Raw genomic sequence first — 16,869 nt, 5'->3', positions numbered from 1 at the left:
CCGTCACAAGATTTGCTAATCCTATGAGATATAACTGTAAGCACATATGCTGTAGATCTAGCAGAACGGAAACCATATTGCGTGTCACTAAGAAGGTTATTTTTGCTGAGATGGTTGATTACTTCTCTATTTAACACAAATTCCAGCAACTTACTCATGATGCACAGGAGACTTATTGGCCTGTACTGAGAGGGAGATGAGCGATCACCTGAATTCTTAAATACAGGGCAAACTGATGAGATTTTCCAGGGTGATGGGAAGCAGTCTCCTTAAGACAACGTTTAAACAGTTTTGTAAGTATGGGCACTAGTTCTGGTTGAAGTTTTTTGAGTACTATAATTGGAATACTGTCAGGGCCGGTTGCTTTACTGGAATCAAGGTTTTTGATTAGCTTGGCAACATCACGTACAGATATTTGTATATCATATAGCATGTTTCTGATACAGGAGGAAATATTGGGGGTTGGCGGCCTTGGTTGGAATAGAGCACAGGATTCTGTTTGCTATTTGCCAAAACTGGTGGGAACCAAGCCGCTGCTCAGCTACTTTGGACTTAACAGACTGAGCATACAGCTCTCTTGCATTCTTGGAAGCAATGGAAAAGGTGATTTCTGTGCGCAATGGCAGCAGCACATTCTGGAGAGAACCACAGCTGGCTATTAGGTTTTTGTTGGAACTTTATCGAGGGTACTAAACAGTCTATACTTTTTTTTTTTTTTTCGTTTTCACCCCAAACAAGACACAGTGCCACTTTGAAGCAGGGGGCTACTATCAGGGACTTAATTTGCAGGAGCATTATGAAGGGAGATGAGTAGAAAGATGTTTGTTCACATTACACTTGAACTTCTGCATATCAGTACAGTTGGGAAAGCAGAATCCCGGAAGGGAGTTCCAAAGACCTGCAGTTCTGGGGAAGAAACTATTGGAGTAAAAGGCTTTCTTGCACCTAGGGATCTCTACTGTAAAGGGATGAGACTTACTAGCTTGTCGGGTTTGTTGGGGGTAGTTACGTCGAGGAGGTACAAGTGTTTGCAGTTCGTCAGAGGATTCACCATTAAAGTATTTGTAGAACAGGCAGAGGGATGCAACATCTCGTTGATGAGACATGGGCTGAAGCCTAGATGACAGTTCAGGACCTATCAGGTTGGCGACTCTCTTTTGAACCCTGTCCAGAAGCGAGAGACAAGCAGCAGATACACCAGCCCAGATGTGACAACAGTACTCCATACATGGGTGAATGGTGGCCTTATAGAGGTACAGGATACTTTCAGGCGTAAGTAGTTTTCTAGCATGGTAGAGAGAGCAACCTTCCTTGCAGCAGCCTTGGCAATGCTCTCAATGTATCTATTCCAGTTCATATTCCCTGTCAACGTTTGGCCGAGGAGTTTAAAAGAAGTACTTTCAGGCAATGTGTTCTTGGCCATTGCTATTGGTGGTAGAGAAGGTTTCTTGTAGTTATTGAAGGAAACAAGCTTAGTCTTAGCAGCATCGAATGTGACCATCCATTTTTGTCCCCATTCCACTACAGATTGGAGGTCATCCTCTAGTGTTTCTGCCATTTCCTTGGATATGTGTTCATTTGTTTTCCCCTCATATCTGTTATAGAGGGAGGTCATTTATGAATATCAGGAATAATAGAGGTCCAAGTATAGACCCCTGAGGTACTCCTGCATTTATGTCATATTTAGATGTACGACCGTCGAGGACAACTTGGATTTTTCTCTTACTTAAGAAGGATTTAATTACATTATGAATTCCTCCAGTGATTCCATATGATCTAATTTTCCTTAGAAGACCATCATGCCATACCCTGTCAAAAGCCTTAGATATATCAAGGGCTACCGCTCTACCCTCCCCTGTTTTGTCCAATGAACGGTATATACGTTCAGAAACTACAGTTAAGATATCTGCTGTTGAACAGGCTTGCCTGAATCCATATTGTTTGTCAGTCAGGAGTTTAGCAGCTGTTAGTTGCTGGACTAGGGCTTGATTAACTAAGGACTCAAATATTTTGGCGAAAAGTGGGAGGAGGCTAATGGGGCGATAATTTAGTGGGTCAGTTCTTTCACCAGAATTTTTGAAGACTGGTACCACAGAAGCGGTTTTCCAGCAGTCGGGAAAGCAAGATTCGTTAAGACTTTTATTGTAAAGTTTGGAGAGAACTGGAGCAACCTCGGCAGAGCATTTTTTTAATAGCACAGCTGGGATGAGATCTGGTCCACATGCTTTTGAGGTGTATAGGTTTTTTATAATAGCATGTGAAGGGGTGATTTTCAAATCGTCTAGTGTGGCGTCTGTTCGCAAAGGAAAATCAGGGAGGGAGTGGTGTATCGGGTCTAGTGTGGAGCTTGAGGCAAACCGACTGGCAAGCAGATTAACCTTGTCAGTTGCCGTGCAAGCAACCTCATGATTGTTTGATAGTGGGGGAATAGTTGACTGCCCATTATTTACTATGCTGTTGTAGATTTTCCAAAAATCCTGGTTTCCTAATTTCTGTGCTTTGATGTGTTTTCTGGAGGCTTCAGAGTAATCTGTCTTGGCTGTCTCTATCACTCTCTTACAATTTTTTCTAGCTTCTATATACTTCTGTTTATTTGAGATGGACTTATGTCGGTTGAATCTGCGAAACGCATTCTGCCTTTGACAAATGGTAGCTGCACAAGCAGAAGTAAACCATTGGGGAGAGTGGGGCTTGCTATAGAATTTCCGTGCGGGAACATGTGCTTCAATTGCAGTTTTAAACCATTCAGTGGTCTCATTTGCACACTGTTCCGCTGGAAGAGTAAAGATATTTTGCCATGGGGAATCTCTGATGAGTTCCCTAATGGCTTCCCAATCAGCCTTTTTGTAATACCTCGTTGTTTTGAGTAGTGGGTCTTCAGTTTTAGGGCGAGAAATTAACCATTCCGTCAGGTCTGATACTATAGAGGACACATCCTTTTTGAACATGGAACACAGAGGTAGATCTGATAGATCTTTATAGAAATAAGAAAATGAAACAGATTTGGAATGAACTTTATTTGAGAGAAAAATGTTAAATGAATTACCAGTATCATGGACACTTAATTATGGAGGAGAGAAACAGTTATATTTCTGACTTAACTATAGATAGACGGATGGAAGGATAGACTGATAGACAGTCATCACCGTGTGCAATTCTTAAGTTTTATTCATCGTTACATCTTTTCAACAACCATTCACTTCTAATTTATGCACACAGTGGGCACAGAATGCCTTTTTTTAGTAATAAGGGTATCAAGCAACAAAAATTATGACATTGTGTAATGTCTTGTTTGAAAGCTATGATTGAGATGAATGCATTTTTTAAAAAATTCATTTTCGAGGATCTGGAGCTAAATTTCCATATTTTGGCATTATGGTCCTACCACACTTAATTGGGATATTTCATGTTTGGGTAAAGATTGAGATCAAGGCGAATGCACTGGAATTCAAAAAATGAAAGTTTCTACATTTTGGGGGGGGAGTGGTGGGGCAGAATTGCCATATTTTAGTATTAAGGTCCCGCAACCCTAAAAACTTGGATATTTCCGATTTTGCTTAAGATTGAGAGGTGAACATAAACAACTGCTAAGTGAGAACTGAAATGAGTTTTAACCAACATTGCAAGACAATAAATGGTACGTCATGGTATTTAAAGATGTTGTACCGGTGTTATATTGATTTCAAAACATAGCTTGAAAGAACTGCTCATTGCGATCATCTTTTAAAGCAAAAGGTGATGTAAGAGAAATCATTAAAAAAAATGGTCTGTGCTTGGACTATGTAAATTCTGCAGGTGGGGAAGGGGGGTACATTATAAGGCAATAGATTCTACTCTTTTGAATTGATCCTCATTATTGATGACTTAGCAAACCATCCAATAGAAAACTGCATAAACAGCTGAGCACTATCTTATGCATAGTTTGCTGTACACAGAAAAAAAGTACAGAAAAGTATGAGCAGCACTGCAAGGAAACAAGGATTAACATTTCAAAACAATTTTTTATTTGATTAACATGAACTACACTTTACATGGAACCATACAGCACAGTGCTGAATTGATCAAAATGAATGATGGGGAGAGTTTGGAGTGGTATTCTGAGGAAGAGCTAAAGGCCAACAATAAGTATGTTCAGAATTATCTAGATGACCTTAGTAGGAAATGTGATGGTAATAAGCAAATTGAAAATGTTCACAATCTATTATTGGAGCGATCGCATCCATATGCGATTTACATAACATCAAAGTCACTGAAGCAGAGTTGTGTACAATCTCATGATGTACATCACTTGAAAGTCAATCGACTGGAAGATTTTTTTCCTGTGACTTGTTCATCACTCACCTTGTTTGAACTTTTTTCAAATTTGTTTTCTATTTGTTGATTCAGATGCGATTGAATCTTTACAAATTATGTTGAAATGAATATTTGGTTGATTTTTTTGACTCCTAAAGTTACTAAAAAGGGCTCAATATGATCCACTGGGAGATTTGAAAGTCATCTTCCAGGTGAATGCAATTTGATTGTGGACGCAAATTTTTGTCCAATTTTTCTCCAAAAATGCCTATTTTTAGACCCCTCAATGTTCTGAAAATGGGTCAGATTGAGACAATGAGGGACTGAAATAGCTCCAAAACAGGATTTTCAATATTCATATCATTAATATTCATATCATTAATATAGTCAAAGCTTGATTTAGGAGCATTTGTGATCCTTGTTCAATAATCAATATTGGATTGGATTTTGGAATTGTGAAAAATTTTGAACCATAACTCTGGCATTTCCTCCTGGATATCTTAAGGTAATTCTTTTATAAACTGGATTTGATTGTCACAAGGCAATTATTGATTCATGTAGGGCGTAAGTTGGGAATTCATCTATATGTATATACTTTAGCCATGTCCACAAGCCGTCTCCCAGGTGTTAATTCAGGGTGAACGCAAATATTTGGCAGATTTTTCCTTGAAAAATAGCTATTTTTGTACTCCTCCCCCACCCCCGGTTATGAAAAAGGGTCAGAATAAAGCAATATAGGTGCAAAAAGGGTCAATTCTCTTAATGATTTTATGTTTCATATAACATAAAAAGTTTGATATAAGTAATTACAAATAGATAAAATTTGAATTTTTTTAAGTAATATCTAGAACATTACAGAATTTCATAAAGTGCTAAAGAAAAATGTCTGAATTTAATTAAATTTGTGAGATTCAAAAGATTGTAAAATTAGTTCTAACCGAGAAATTGTTTTTTTTTTTTTTTTCTTGCATTGAATCAGAAATTTTATCTATTTTCCAGAAGTTTTGATTTTGAGTGCCCTGCTAAATCGTCATTTTTGTACCCGCTGTGTATGATCTTAAAATCTAATAATTTCTTCTCATATGACATATCCATGTGTCAATAATCATTCTGAATCATCCCTTGTGATCCTGACTCCACTCATCATATCTAATCCCAGGAGCAGATCAGTCAAGAATACACTCTGAGAACATTGTTTATTTCATGCTTGTACTTGTTCATCTGTCAAAACTACACTAGTGGATTTAATTTTTATAAATCTAAATTTGCATAAATTACTTGTTTATAGAAAAGCTTTGTTTTTTCTTCTTTAACAACCATTTTCTTACAAATTATTATAGAAGAGTTTTGTAATTCATATGAAGATTTGTTCCTGTAAACTAAGGATCTATGCATAATTAATACTGGATATTTTTAACCCGACTGGAGACAGCCCCTACCAAGCTGTATCTCTCTCATTGCACTACAGGATGGAGATTTAGGTTTAATCGCTATTCCGTAATGTCATGGGAAATATTGTTTCGTTGCTGATTTTACTTGTTACTTGGGTTCTCATTTTAAAGTAAATGTTCTCAACCTTGTTTATTTGTGGACCTCTTGAGCTATTTTATCATCTGTGCACCCCATGTATGCTTATATAATTTTGAAAAACATTAAAATATTACAAATGAATTCTTATTACTACATGCACAATGTGTTCATGAACATACAAATAGATTTACAACAGATTAAAATGTTATAAATAACATAGCAAATATTTCTGTTCAGTTTTCTATTTTATGAGCTCAGAAATAACGAGAATTGAGTGCCACCATATGCTGTAATCATATGTCTGGCAGCCTGATTACAATATGTAAGAAAGCAACATTTATCTATATTACATATTCCTTTTATAATATCTATTATTATACTAAAACTTTAAATTTGATTGTCACAACATCACAGTCTCAAATTTTAACGGCATGACGTCATTTCTAGGTAACGTTTATGTTGAAATTTAATCAAAAAATATTTTGTATGAATTTAGTTTTTTAACTACAAAGAAAGGAAATGGAAACACTAGTGGTATTCTGGGGGCATCCTTAAGTATATTTAGTGCTTTTATTTTTTTCACTGATCACTTTAATTTCGCTTCTATAGAAGTATTGTATTAGAAAATATTGGTTTTAGTAAAGCCCTGGAAGTCTGCTTACTTAGAGAAGTTATCAATATCCTAGATAGGGCCATAATGCAAAGTGCTTAATATCCTGGATAGTGCAGATAGTTTCCCAAAAGCGAGTTTTTTTGAATCCTCACAAGACAAGGGATTTCTCTTCTTGAAGGAAGGAACCTTCACATACATATGTTTGTATGTAAATTATCACCCTTCACTTTTCACACACGTTTGCACATCTGTCATTTCCTTCCACATACTTTTATGTTTGTATGTATGTTATCACCTTTCACATATATTTATACATTTAACATTATTTTTTATGTTATGACATGCATATGGACATAGCTCAGATGATGCTGGAGAGCTATATGTTTTTGTTTTGGTTCTAACTTATTCATTCAAGTCATATTTTTAAAACTTATGAATTTGGTACAATATAATAATAAAGAATTGGTTTTATAATAATAAGTACAAAATCTACATGAATTAAAATACCATATTTTGACATATTTTATGACCGGGCAATGCCGGACAGTGTGCTAGTTATTATTACATCTCTATGCATAATATAATGGTAACATCCTCTCCCTAACTATCGAACCTATAGGAAACCAAAGAGACCATTCCTATGTAAATATTTTGCACTTACCATTTAAAGTTAATACTGCAGCGTCTTCTCGGGCTAAAATATGCACATTTTGTCTCCATTCTAAAGTACATAATTTAATAATTATTATTAATTTTTTATTATTATTATTATTATTGCTATTAGTTTGATTATTTTTATTATTATTAGTTTTGCCAATATTTTAGATCATATCCGCGTGCGTTGTGTTTGTTCAAGTATTTTTTCTTTCGTTCACACTTCAAATATTCGGTATGTTGTTGCTATTATTGTTATTAGTAGTAGTATTGTTATTAACATTTTTATTGTAATTATTATTGTTATCACTATTATGATTAGTAGTAATAGTAGTAGTGTTAGTATTTATATTATTCTTGATATTGTTTGTATACTTATTATTTTATCATCCCCTGACATGAAGTGACATTAACCATCTTAAAAGAGCATATTACTATTAATATTATTATTATTTTTAGTAGTAGTATTGTAATTATTTTTATTACTTTTAATACTGTTATTAGTAGTAGTAGTCATTGCATTGTTATTAACATTTTATCATAATTATTATTATTATTGTTAGTGGTAGTATTATTACTATTAATATAATCATTATTTGTACTAGTGATACTAGTAGTATTATTCTTTTACCGTCCCCTGACATGAAGTGACAGTAACCACCTTAAAAGAGCAATAGATTTTCATATGAATTCTTTACTACTTCTTATTAACTTTCCCCCTTCCCAAAAGTACCTTTTTTTGTGTGTGTGTGTGTGTGTGTGTGTGTGTGTGTGTGTGTGTGTGTGTGTGTGTGTGTGTGTGTGTGTGCATATTGAAATGGGATGAGGGTCAATACTAACTTTCAAATTTTTATTTTTTATTTTTAACTTAAATGTTTTTACTTGTTTTTGTTTTTTTGTTTATCTAATTTTTTATTTCTTTTTTTTTTTTTTTTTTTTTTTTTCAGAACTGTATCGCAGATTTAATTTCTCGATTCTGAAAAATTAAAAACACGATAAATTAGTAGTACAAATTCTGGCCATTTGTCTTTTGCAATCATGAACAAGAAACCACGGACATGTACGATTTGCGAACGTGAGTTCCTGGCCAGCAGTTATCTCAAGAAACACATGCGCCTGCACCGTGGAGAGCGACCATTTGCTTGCACGGACTGCGACAAAGCATTTGCTGAGAAAACGACGCTGAAATCTCACCTACGTACGCACACCGGTGAGAAGCCATTCCACTGCGACGTGTGCGGGAGCGATTTTTCTGTGAAGGCAAATTTGCTGAAACACCAACGCATCCACACGGGGGAGCGGCCGTTCAAGTGCGACACATGCGGCAAGGATTTCACACAGAGCAACAGTTTGCAGACGCACCAACGCACGCACACAGGGGAGAAGCCGTTCAAGTGTGACGTCTGTGGACGCGACTTTACGGCGTACAACAACCTCAAAACGCATATGCGCACCCACACGGGCGAGAAACCATTTGAGTGCAACACGTGCGGTAAGAGCTTCTCACAGAGCAACAGCCTCCAGTCGCACCTCAAGATCCACCTGAACCCGTTCCAGTGCACACACTGTGAGAAGACGTTTGCTAAGAGTACCAGCCTCGACCGGCACGAGAAAGCTCATATGAAGGCGAATAAGAAGATATCTGCAAAACCAACAGGTGTGAAAATTAAAATTGGAGGTTTGCTTTCACAAAAAACTTGTAAAGTGAAATAAATTTGAAAATGAAAGAAAAAAAGCAAACATCTGTATCCACCATCCCCATCCTTCCTCCAATCTAAGAAATGCCCAAGCAGTTTTTGCTGCTATCATCGTCTAGTATCTTCATCTTTGTTGTTTAGATTATCATGTCCCAATCTCTGTGTATGTATATATATATATATATATATATATATATATAAATTGATAATCTTTTATCACCTCCATCAGATTCACTCATATGAAGAGTCACAGAATGTAATATATTGAATGAAATTTAGGCTCCTACCTTGTTCTAGTTATTCTCTAGAATGAGTTGAGCTGATCCGTTAATTTTATTACATCTGGTATTGCTGTATACCAGGCTTCGTAATTTATGAAGCATAGGCGGAGATTATAGATGTTGTGGGTAGGCTAGCACAAACAAGTTCGGGACATTCTTGACTGTAGAGAAATGTGCTTTCTTCAGCTGACCCATGCTGTCTTCTTCACAGCCTCTTCATATACTTATTACTTCTGATGAAGCTCATCATTTTGGCAATAATTCATACGAGTATCTCTGCACTTATTGTTTTTTATTCAAACGCTTTTCTTTGTTGTGTCCATTCAATTTATTCAGCATTTCACTGGTATTTTTTTTTTTTTCACTTTCTCTTTTGACACTGCCTGGTTTCACTAACATGACAGGAGCACAAATGAACCATAATACTTGACTCTTACCTTCAGGCTGGGATCATGGTGTAGCATCTATTCTTTTGGGAGAATCCTTCTTGACTGGAGCAATTTTTTTTTCTTTTTTTTTTTTTTTTTTTTTTTTCTCAAAAATTCCAATATTACGATGCATTGTCCTTCAGTTTGATGGTTTTATTGCTGTCAGGTTGAAGTACTGTTCTATTCAGTCTTTAAAGGTTTACTGTCACGGGTTTTAACTTCTAATACTTGGGACACCCCTACTAAAGAATATTGAGGGGTTGCTCAGACATTTTTTGTAGGCCAGAATGCACTTTTAGTGTGTTGGCTTCTGAAAACTGTGCCTCACCTTGTGTCTAAGTTCCTGGTAAGTAGGTAAATAGTATGATTCAAATTTTCTCATGCGCCCCTATCATATCAAAGAACCACCCTCTTTCTCTCTCTTCTTGTCCAAGTGACACTTAACTGCTGGTTAAACATTCAACATGATTTCTACAAAATATTAAATTTTTAATATATTTTGTTGAAATTTAGTTGTAAAAAAAAAAAAACAATAAAACATGTGAAAACAAAATAGGAAATCATTTTTTTTTATTTTTTTTTTTTTTTTTTTACTTTCTCTTCACCTAAATTTAAAAATTTGTTCAAAAAAAAATTTTTTTTTCCTTTCTCTTTTAGGAACCAAGGGAAAAAAAACATAATTTATGTTTTTTAAACTTCAAATCAAACGAAATCTTTGTCTTAAAAGTTCAACAGATTTACCCCCCCTCCTTGTCATTTTACTCAGCTCACTTCTGATAAATTTTCCTTTTCTGGTGCATCATTTTCTAACATTCTCCATTTTTTTTTTTTTTTTTTTTTTTTTTTTTTTTTTTTTTTTTTTTTTTGTCTTGAAGCGAGAGGTTCCATCGTATCACATCCTTCTCAAACCCAATATGCAATTGCCAGAAAGTTTCATCAAAAGTCTTGTGGACGAGAGGTACTTATCAAACCAAGCCAATTCAATTTTGTGTCAATAAATAAAAGCAGCTAAAAATGTTCTGTGGGGCAAGGTCTATTGCTCCACTCGCCACGTGCAGATCAGTTGGAAGACAAATCTTTTTAGAAAAACAATCATATTTTGATCAGTTTTGATCCTTTGCATAATCAGAAATTTCTTTCTAACAAATTGTTTATTGTCATCGTCAGCATTGATTCTTTTTTATTAACGTGCAGGGACATCATCCACACTAGTAGTCCCTCATCCATACTAGTGGTCCCTCATCCACACTAGTGGTCCCTCATCCACACTAGTGGTTCCTCATCCACACTAGTGGTCCCTCATCCATACTAGTGGTCCCTCATCCATACTAGTGGTCCCTCATCCATACTAGTAGTCCCTCATCCACACTAGTTGCATGCATGGCAGATCTCGCTCAGTTCATACTTCCGAAAAATTCTATCTTTAGAATCATCTCTAGAAAGCTTCCATGCTAGACCATCTCTTTCCAGCAGTTTTTGTTTTTTCTAAGACAATTTATGTTGGTTTCTCTTCTGCCTATAGGAGACTTCCAAATCTTGAGCGATCTTGATGGTATCACAAGCATTTTCCACATGTCCATATCAACGAAGCCTTTTTTCTCTTATTGATAATATCAGAGCAACAGCCTCCAGTCACACCTCTAGATCCACCTGAACCCGACATAAACTGTTACAGTAGATCTTGCAACCATACAGTTTGTAATAGAAACTACTCAGAAAAATGTCAGCGCACCTGTTTGGCATGTCAATCAAGTAATTTTGAGGTGATGTAAAACATGGAAATAAATAAGTTTAATATTTCAGCAAATATCAAATTATTAGTTGAAAGTTCAGAATTAAAAATGAAGACCTGCCCCTCCATGTTAAGAATAGCTTTCTAAATATTAGTTAGAAATCCATCTTACCATAGAGAAAAGGAAAGCTTTTATAAATACAACCTCCTAGGAGACTTGTCTCACTTGATTTACGTTTCACAACTATGCCTGGATCAACGGTGAATTATGCAAAATAAGTATTGGTGCTGAAAAAAAGATGGAATTTGTGTTTGTAGCTGGATTGTTTTTATATGTTGCATTAATTTGCATTTGAGGGGAATAGCTGCTTTGAGGACAAAGATTTGAGTGCTTGACAGCTGAAAAAAAAACAAAAAAAAACAGCAAAGCTGAAATTTCTTGATGTGACTTATACATTTGGTAAAGAGGAGTTCTGTCTGTTTTTCTTTCAAGATAACACGGTTGCCACATCTTTAGATTTCACATTGTCTAATCATTTCCTTTTTGTTGTAATTGTTGTGGATCTGCATTGGCTAAAGACCGGGTTCTAGTTGCATGGAGTATTGCACTGTTAAGATATGACATAAATGTCAGAATTGTATTGACACAGCAGTTCTCATGAGATCATCAGTTAAGCAACTTGGCCACTATTTGGGAATACCAAGCATTGTAGGAGGACTTCGACACCTCCCATATTGTCGTCATTTTCCCTGACCAAGATATACATGTGAATGGGACTGCTTGCGAATTTAATGTTCTAATGACACTTCTTATTCAGAGAAAACCGGTTCAACTTGCCTGGAGTAAATCCTGCCGGTGTGTTGTTGCACTGTAACATAGGAGCTATAAGCATGGTCACATGACTTGTATGTCACGTGAAATAGTGGCTATAATTCAGGGATTTTCTTCCAGGCAATATTGAGGTTTTAAAATCAGTTTCGAACCACAATATTAAAATAGCAACAACTTGAGTCTTAAATAGCAAATAATTCTCGCCTCATGATTGGCAGTTAGGAGACTGGATCTGAATCTGGCTTTTTATTTATATTCCTTGTCATTGTCATATAAAAGGTAAGGCACAGTTGTACAATGAGATGGGAATCTGAGGAAGATAACTCCATTTTATTTTTTCAAAAGGCAATTTCAATTGTGAGTTATACATCTAAAAACCCATTAGGAAATATGATTATCATAAAAACTCTTTGATGTACTTTCATATTAGGCAAAAATAAGTATCCTCACAAAAAAATGGAAAAAAATTATCCAGAAAAAAAAAATTAAATTCTTCAATTTTATTTTTTGCATGATTCACTATAGGCTTAAGCGCAATTTTGAAGAGTTATGTAAAACAGGGGAGGTAAGTTTCCTCAGATGTAATGCTCCCAGATAATATGAAAATCCCTTCTTTCATTTCTCCTATAACATTATTATTTAGAAAGCCCTTGATATATGAAGGTGTTTTTTTTTTTTTTACTATTCTGAATTTTTACTAGTGTCGGGACGATTCCTAATTTTTATACGATTCCGATTCCAGGAAAATATTGATTAACGATTCCGATACCAAGCATGATTCTGATTCCTAGGGAATTATTGTTTTGAAATATACCAGGTAGTTTTATACTTATGGTCGGGTAGTTCCCAAATATGTTCCCTAACTTTGGAAGAGATATTTTATGTCTACACCGTCGTGTTTTGGTTTAAATAAAATTATTATATAGTAAACTAAACGGAAAAATTAGCAAAATTTATTTTAGAGAAAATTTACTTTACTTAATTGGAATACAGAAAAAAAACCCAAAGAAAATAGAATTTATCCTTCAGAGCAAAAACAAATAAAATAGAATTTATATTACAGAACAAAAACAAGAAAATTAGAGAATAAATTAACACAATTCATTATTTTGGTCCTCATAATTAACAGATTTAATGAATTAAATTAAAAAAAAATAAAGCGGAAGAGAAAGAAAATATATACTAATTAAATATAAAAAAAAATAAATATTTAATTTAATGATTTATAAATGAACGTGCGTTATGAAAAAAACAATATACCACGTGATCTGGCGCTGTAGATACAAAATAACCCTTCCAAAGTTAACGACCATATTTGAGAAATACCATTAATCGAAAGTTTTTGTGTTTTATACCAAAAGGTAGGTATAGCAAAAAGTTACAATTAAAGGAATTTCAAAAACGATTTTTTGTTTGGCTATTGATAGTTGTATTTGTGACGGCAGTTCTTCAGATCTCCATAATCACAAAGAGTAGTTAACACCTATTGTTTTTTCTTACTTTTTCATTGCTTTTACACGTTGTTTCTAACGTGAAGAATAAGTTTAGCCAAACTAATTTTGAAAAAGGGTATATCAAAAGAACACATATAAAAATGATACCACTATAAAAAATAAGTGAAATACTAGATAAAATTGAGCAAAAATAATTACCAAAATTACAGAAAAAGATTAAAAAAAATAAATAAATAAAAAAAATGGTGAAGTTTGAGTGAAATTAATTATTGAAAGAAAATTAATGTAACTTTTTTTTGAGAGAGAGAGAGTGCTTTAAAATCTCCGGGGAATACGGCCTAAAATTTTAAAGTAAATTCAGAGCAGTTTATTAGTGAGGGTCGAAATATATTTATTCAATAAATATATTTTTATATTTGAAAATTAAAAAGTTATTAGAACTAGAATATAGTTGAAACCACAAAAACAATTTCTTAGTTATTTCATTTCATAATTAGCATATTCATTACAAGCACAGACTAGTTAAAATTAAATTTCAATTCATGAAACACATTTTGACTGTCTTTAAAATAGTTTAAAAGTATACACTTACATTTTTATCTTGGAAAATTTACACTGTCTTTTGTTGTGTCTTGTTAGTAGCTGAGAAACGTGAAAACTAAATTGTCAAACAATATGAAAGATACCAATTAGCAGAAATAATTTCTATCTGTAGTTTGTGATTTATGGCTTTATATTTATTGCTCCGTACAGACACATGACGCCAATACATGTTTAAAGGTGTGAAACCTTCTGAATTCACTAATCCCTTTTAATGTCCACTTTACTTGTTGCTAACACTTTGAAATTGTTAGATTTTTTCACACTTTGTTGCCAATGCTGGCTAGGTGACTCCGGATATATATATATATATATATATATATATATATCGTTTCTTTCTCATTTTTCCACAGTTAAAAAAAATGAAATGTCATCAAATGATTTCAAAAGTACAAAAGTTTTCAATAAAAATCGGCAAAAGATTTTGCAATGACTAATTTTTTAAGAGTTTATAATATTCTAAAAAAAAGATTTTAAATTAAAACTTAAAAATTCCATAATATATAATAAATAAATTCTATTTCCGACTATTTTCGCACCTAAGCTTGGCTGAAAAAATTTTTTTTTGGGGGGGGTTGTCACCCCTCTATGGTTGTCACCCAGGGCTGACTGCCCCCCCCCCCCAGTTACGCTAGTGGGTAGGAGCCCCTGAACCCTCAGACTATTTTCGGCCATTTTACAGCTTTCGTTAAGGTACGCTCGAGTGCACACTAAGGCTATTCGTGTGCCATATGTGCACCCACACTCGTATTAAAGTGACATAAGCGTAGTAATCTTTCACAGACAATTTAAAATTAGATGGAAATTAATTTTTAAAAATTGTGGATAATTTTGGAAAGGCAATTGTTTTTTTTTTTTTTTTTTTGTAAATGTCGATAATACACTACCACAGGACTTGCCTTTAAAATCTTAATTTTCATGTAATTTCGGGTGTGTTATAAACAAATATGGCATTCAAAATTGGGACCGGCAAATAGTTTTTAAAATATGGAAGGAAGCATCTAACACGTGTTTTTGTTTGTTTATAAAGTTCATGGTGTTTTTTTTTTGGGGGGGGGGTACAAAAAGCATAGGCTCCATGTCTTTTTTAGAATAAGTTTTTTTATTTTTTCGGGATAAAAATAAAATTCGAAATGGGTATTTTATAAAGAGTTACTCGAGAATGGGGTGGCGTTTTCAGCACACCTAAATCTACTTTAAAAAATATATTTTTCTATATGAACGTGAGACGAGCCATAAAGTAAAATAATACCAAAAATGTTATCTAATCTAAATTAAAACCAATATTTTATTTTGGGGGGGGGGGTCTGCAAAGAAGTTCCAAAAAATATATCTAATTGCTTCATGAGCTGAATATTTTAATAGAATGTAAATTTGAAAAAAAAAAAAATTTGAAAATTGACTTACCCAGTAGTAGCTTAAATTAAATATAAAGTTGTATTTAAGAGATAGCAAAATAATTGTTTTTGGTTTTTCATTTTCTGAAGACCTTAACCACAAACCACCACTTAACATGTGTAGTTCTAATGTTATTCCAATGATATTCTTTTTGAAACTTCAAAAGAAGCCGACTACTGTTAAAATTTTGCGAAATAATATGTGGTCAATTTCATTTTAGAGATATTTCTTTCAAAAGCCTTCTTTTAAAAAAAGAAAAAAAGTATATTCTATAAAACCTTTTACTGTTTAAATAATTTGACTTTGCTTTTTCAACTTATATTTTCTTAAAATAAAACGTATTTTAAGAAAATATAAGTTGAAAAAGCATTTTCATTCACTATAAGAAGATTTGTCAGTAAAAAATGTCGCCAAAAAGATAAGGTTTTTTTTTTTTTTTAATTATTTTAACTCACAATGCATACTTCTTTTCAAGTTAACTCTTTTGTAGTTTTGATTACAATAGATCTGAATGAATGAACCTTGTAAGAGAGGGGGCACTAAGCATTGCCCTGTTAGTAATGAATTTCTTTGGTTTCTTTTTATAACATGCTGCATTTCTCTCTTGCGGTTAGAAATATCAGGAAATTTTTTTCTTTTTTTCAACATCAGACAAAAAGAATAGTAATGAAGGAATCGGAAAATTAAGGTATTTTTTTTATGATGCGATTCCCATACCTCCCAAAATACACAATTCTTACGATTAACGATTCCGATTAATTGTCCCACCACTAATTTTTACCAAACAATTTGATAATCATTTTGACATTTGCCATAATAACAGACTGATTTATCTTCCCTGAACTACATGGTTTTTACATGACTCTTCAAAATTATTTGTGCTCTCGTCAATCGATTAAAAAATACATTAAAACCGAATGTTGCTTTTAATTAAAGTTTGATTCCGTAATTTTTCCTCACTTTTCGTGAGAATATTGATCTTTGCCTGATGCATAAGTATATCAAAAAGATTTTATTTGGAAATGAAAGTTTTATGTATTTCTAGATATATAAGCACTTGTTTTTTTTTTTCATTAAAACTGAAAAATTAATATATATATTAGATATTTATTTATTTTAAAATTTTGTTTATTAAAATTTATCCAAAAAATTTTAATTTTTGTTCAGCATTATAAAAAATGTTTTAAAGTTCAGGTTCGTTAATTAACACTTATTTTTTTAGATTGTTAAAAAAAAAAAAAAAAAAAGTAAAACAAAAACCTGTTCGATAAACAATATTTTAAAATGTCTTAGTTATTACTAGCTGGTGCTGTCAGCTTGCTGTTACTTCAAAAACTTTGCTACTTGAAATATTAAT

At 33.5% G+C, this 16,869-nt stretch overlaps 1 protein-coding gene across 4 annotated transcripts in view; it reads left to right on the top strand.

The window, feature by feature from the left end:
* Nucleotides 1–9,601, top strand: part of LOC145242445 (uncharacterized) — a 37,136-nt gene extending 27,535 nt beyond the window's left edge. For all 4 annotated transcript variants that reach the window (XM_080105500.1, XM_080105499.1, XM_080105501.1 and 1 more), the window contains one exon: nucleotides 8,038–9,601. In XM_080105500.1, coding sequence (XP_079961626.1) covers nucleotides 8,129–8,803 — 675 coding nt within the window. In that variant the 5' untranslated portion in view covers nucleotides 8,038–8,128 and the 3' untranslated portion in view covers nucleotides 8,804–9,601. The remainder of the gene's footprint in view (nucleotides 1–8,037) is intronic.
* The last annotated feature ends 7,268 nt before the right edge of the window (nucleotides 9,602–16,869 follow it).

The sequence above is a fragment of the Euprymna scolopes genome, chromosome 21, assembly GCF_053919585.1.
Source record: "Euprymna scolopes isolate OS-2025 chromosome 21, ASM5391958v1, whole genome shotgun sequence".
NCBI lineage: Eukaryota > Metazoa > Mollusca > Cephalopoda > Sepiida > Sepiolidae > Euprymna > Euprymna scolopes.
Note: the sequence above shows the minus strand (reverse complement) of the source record. Positions and strands in the feature narration are given on the sequence as shown.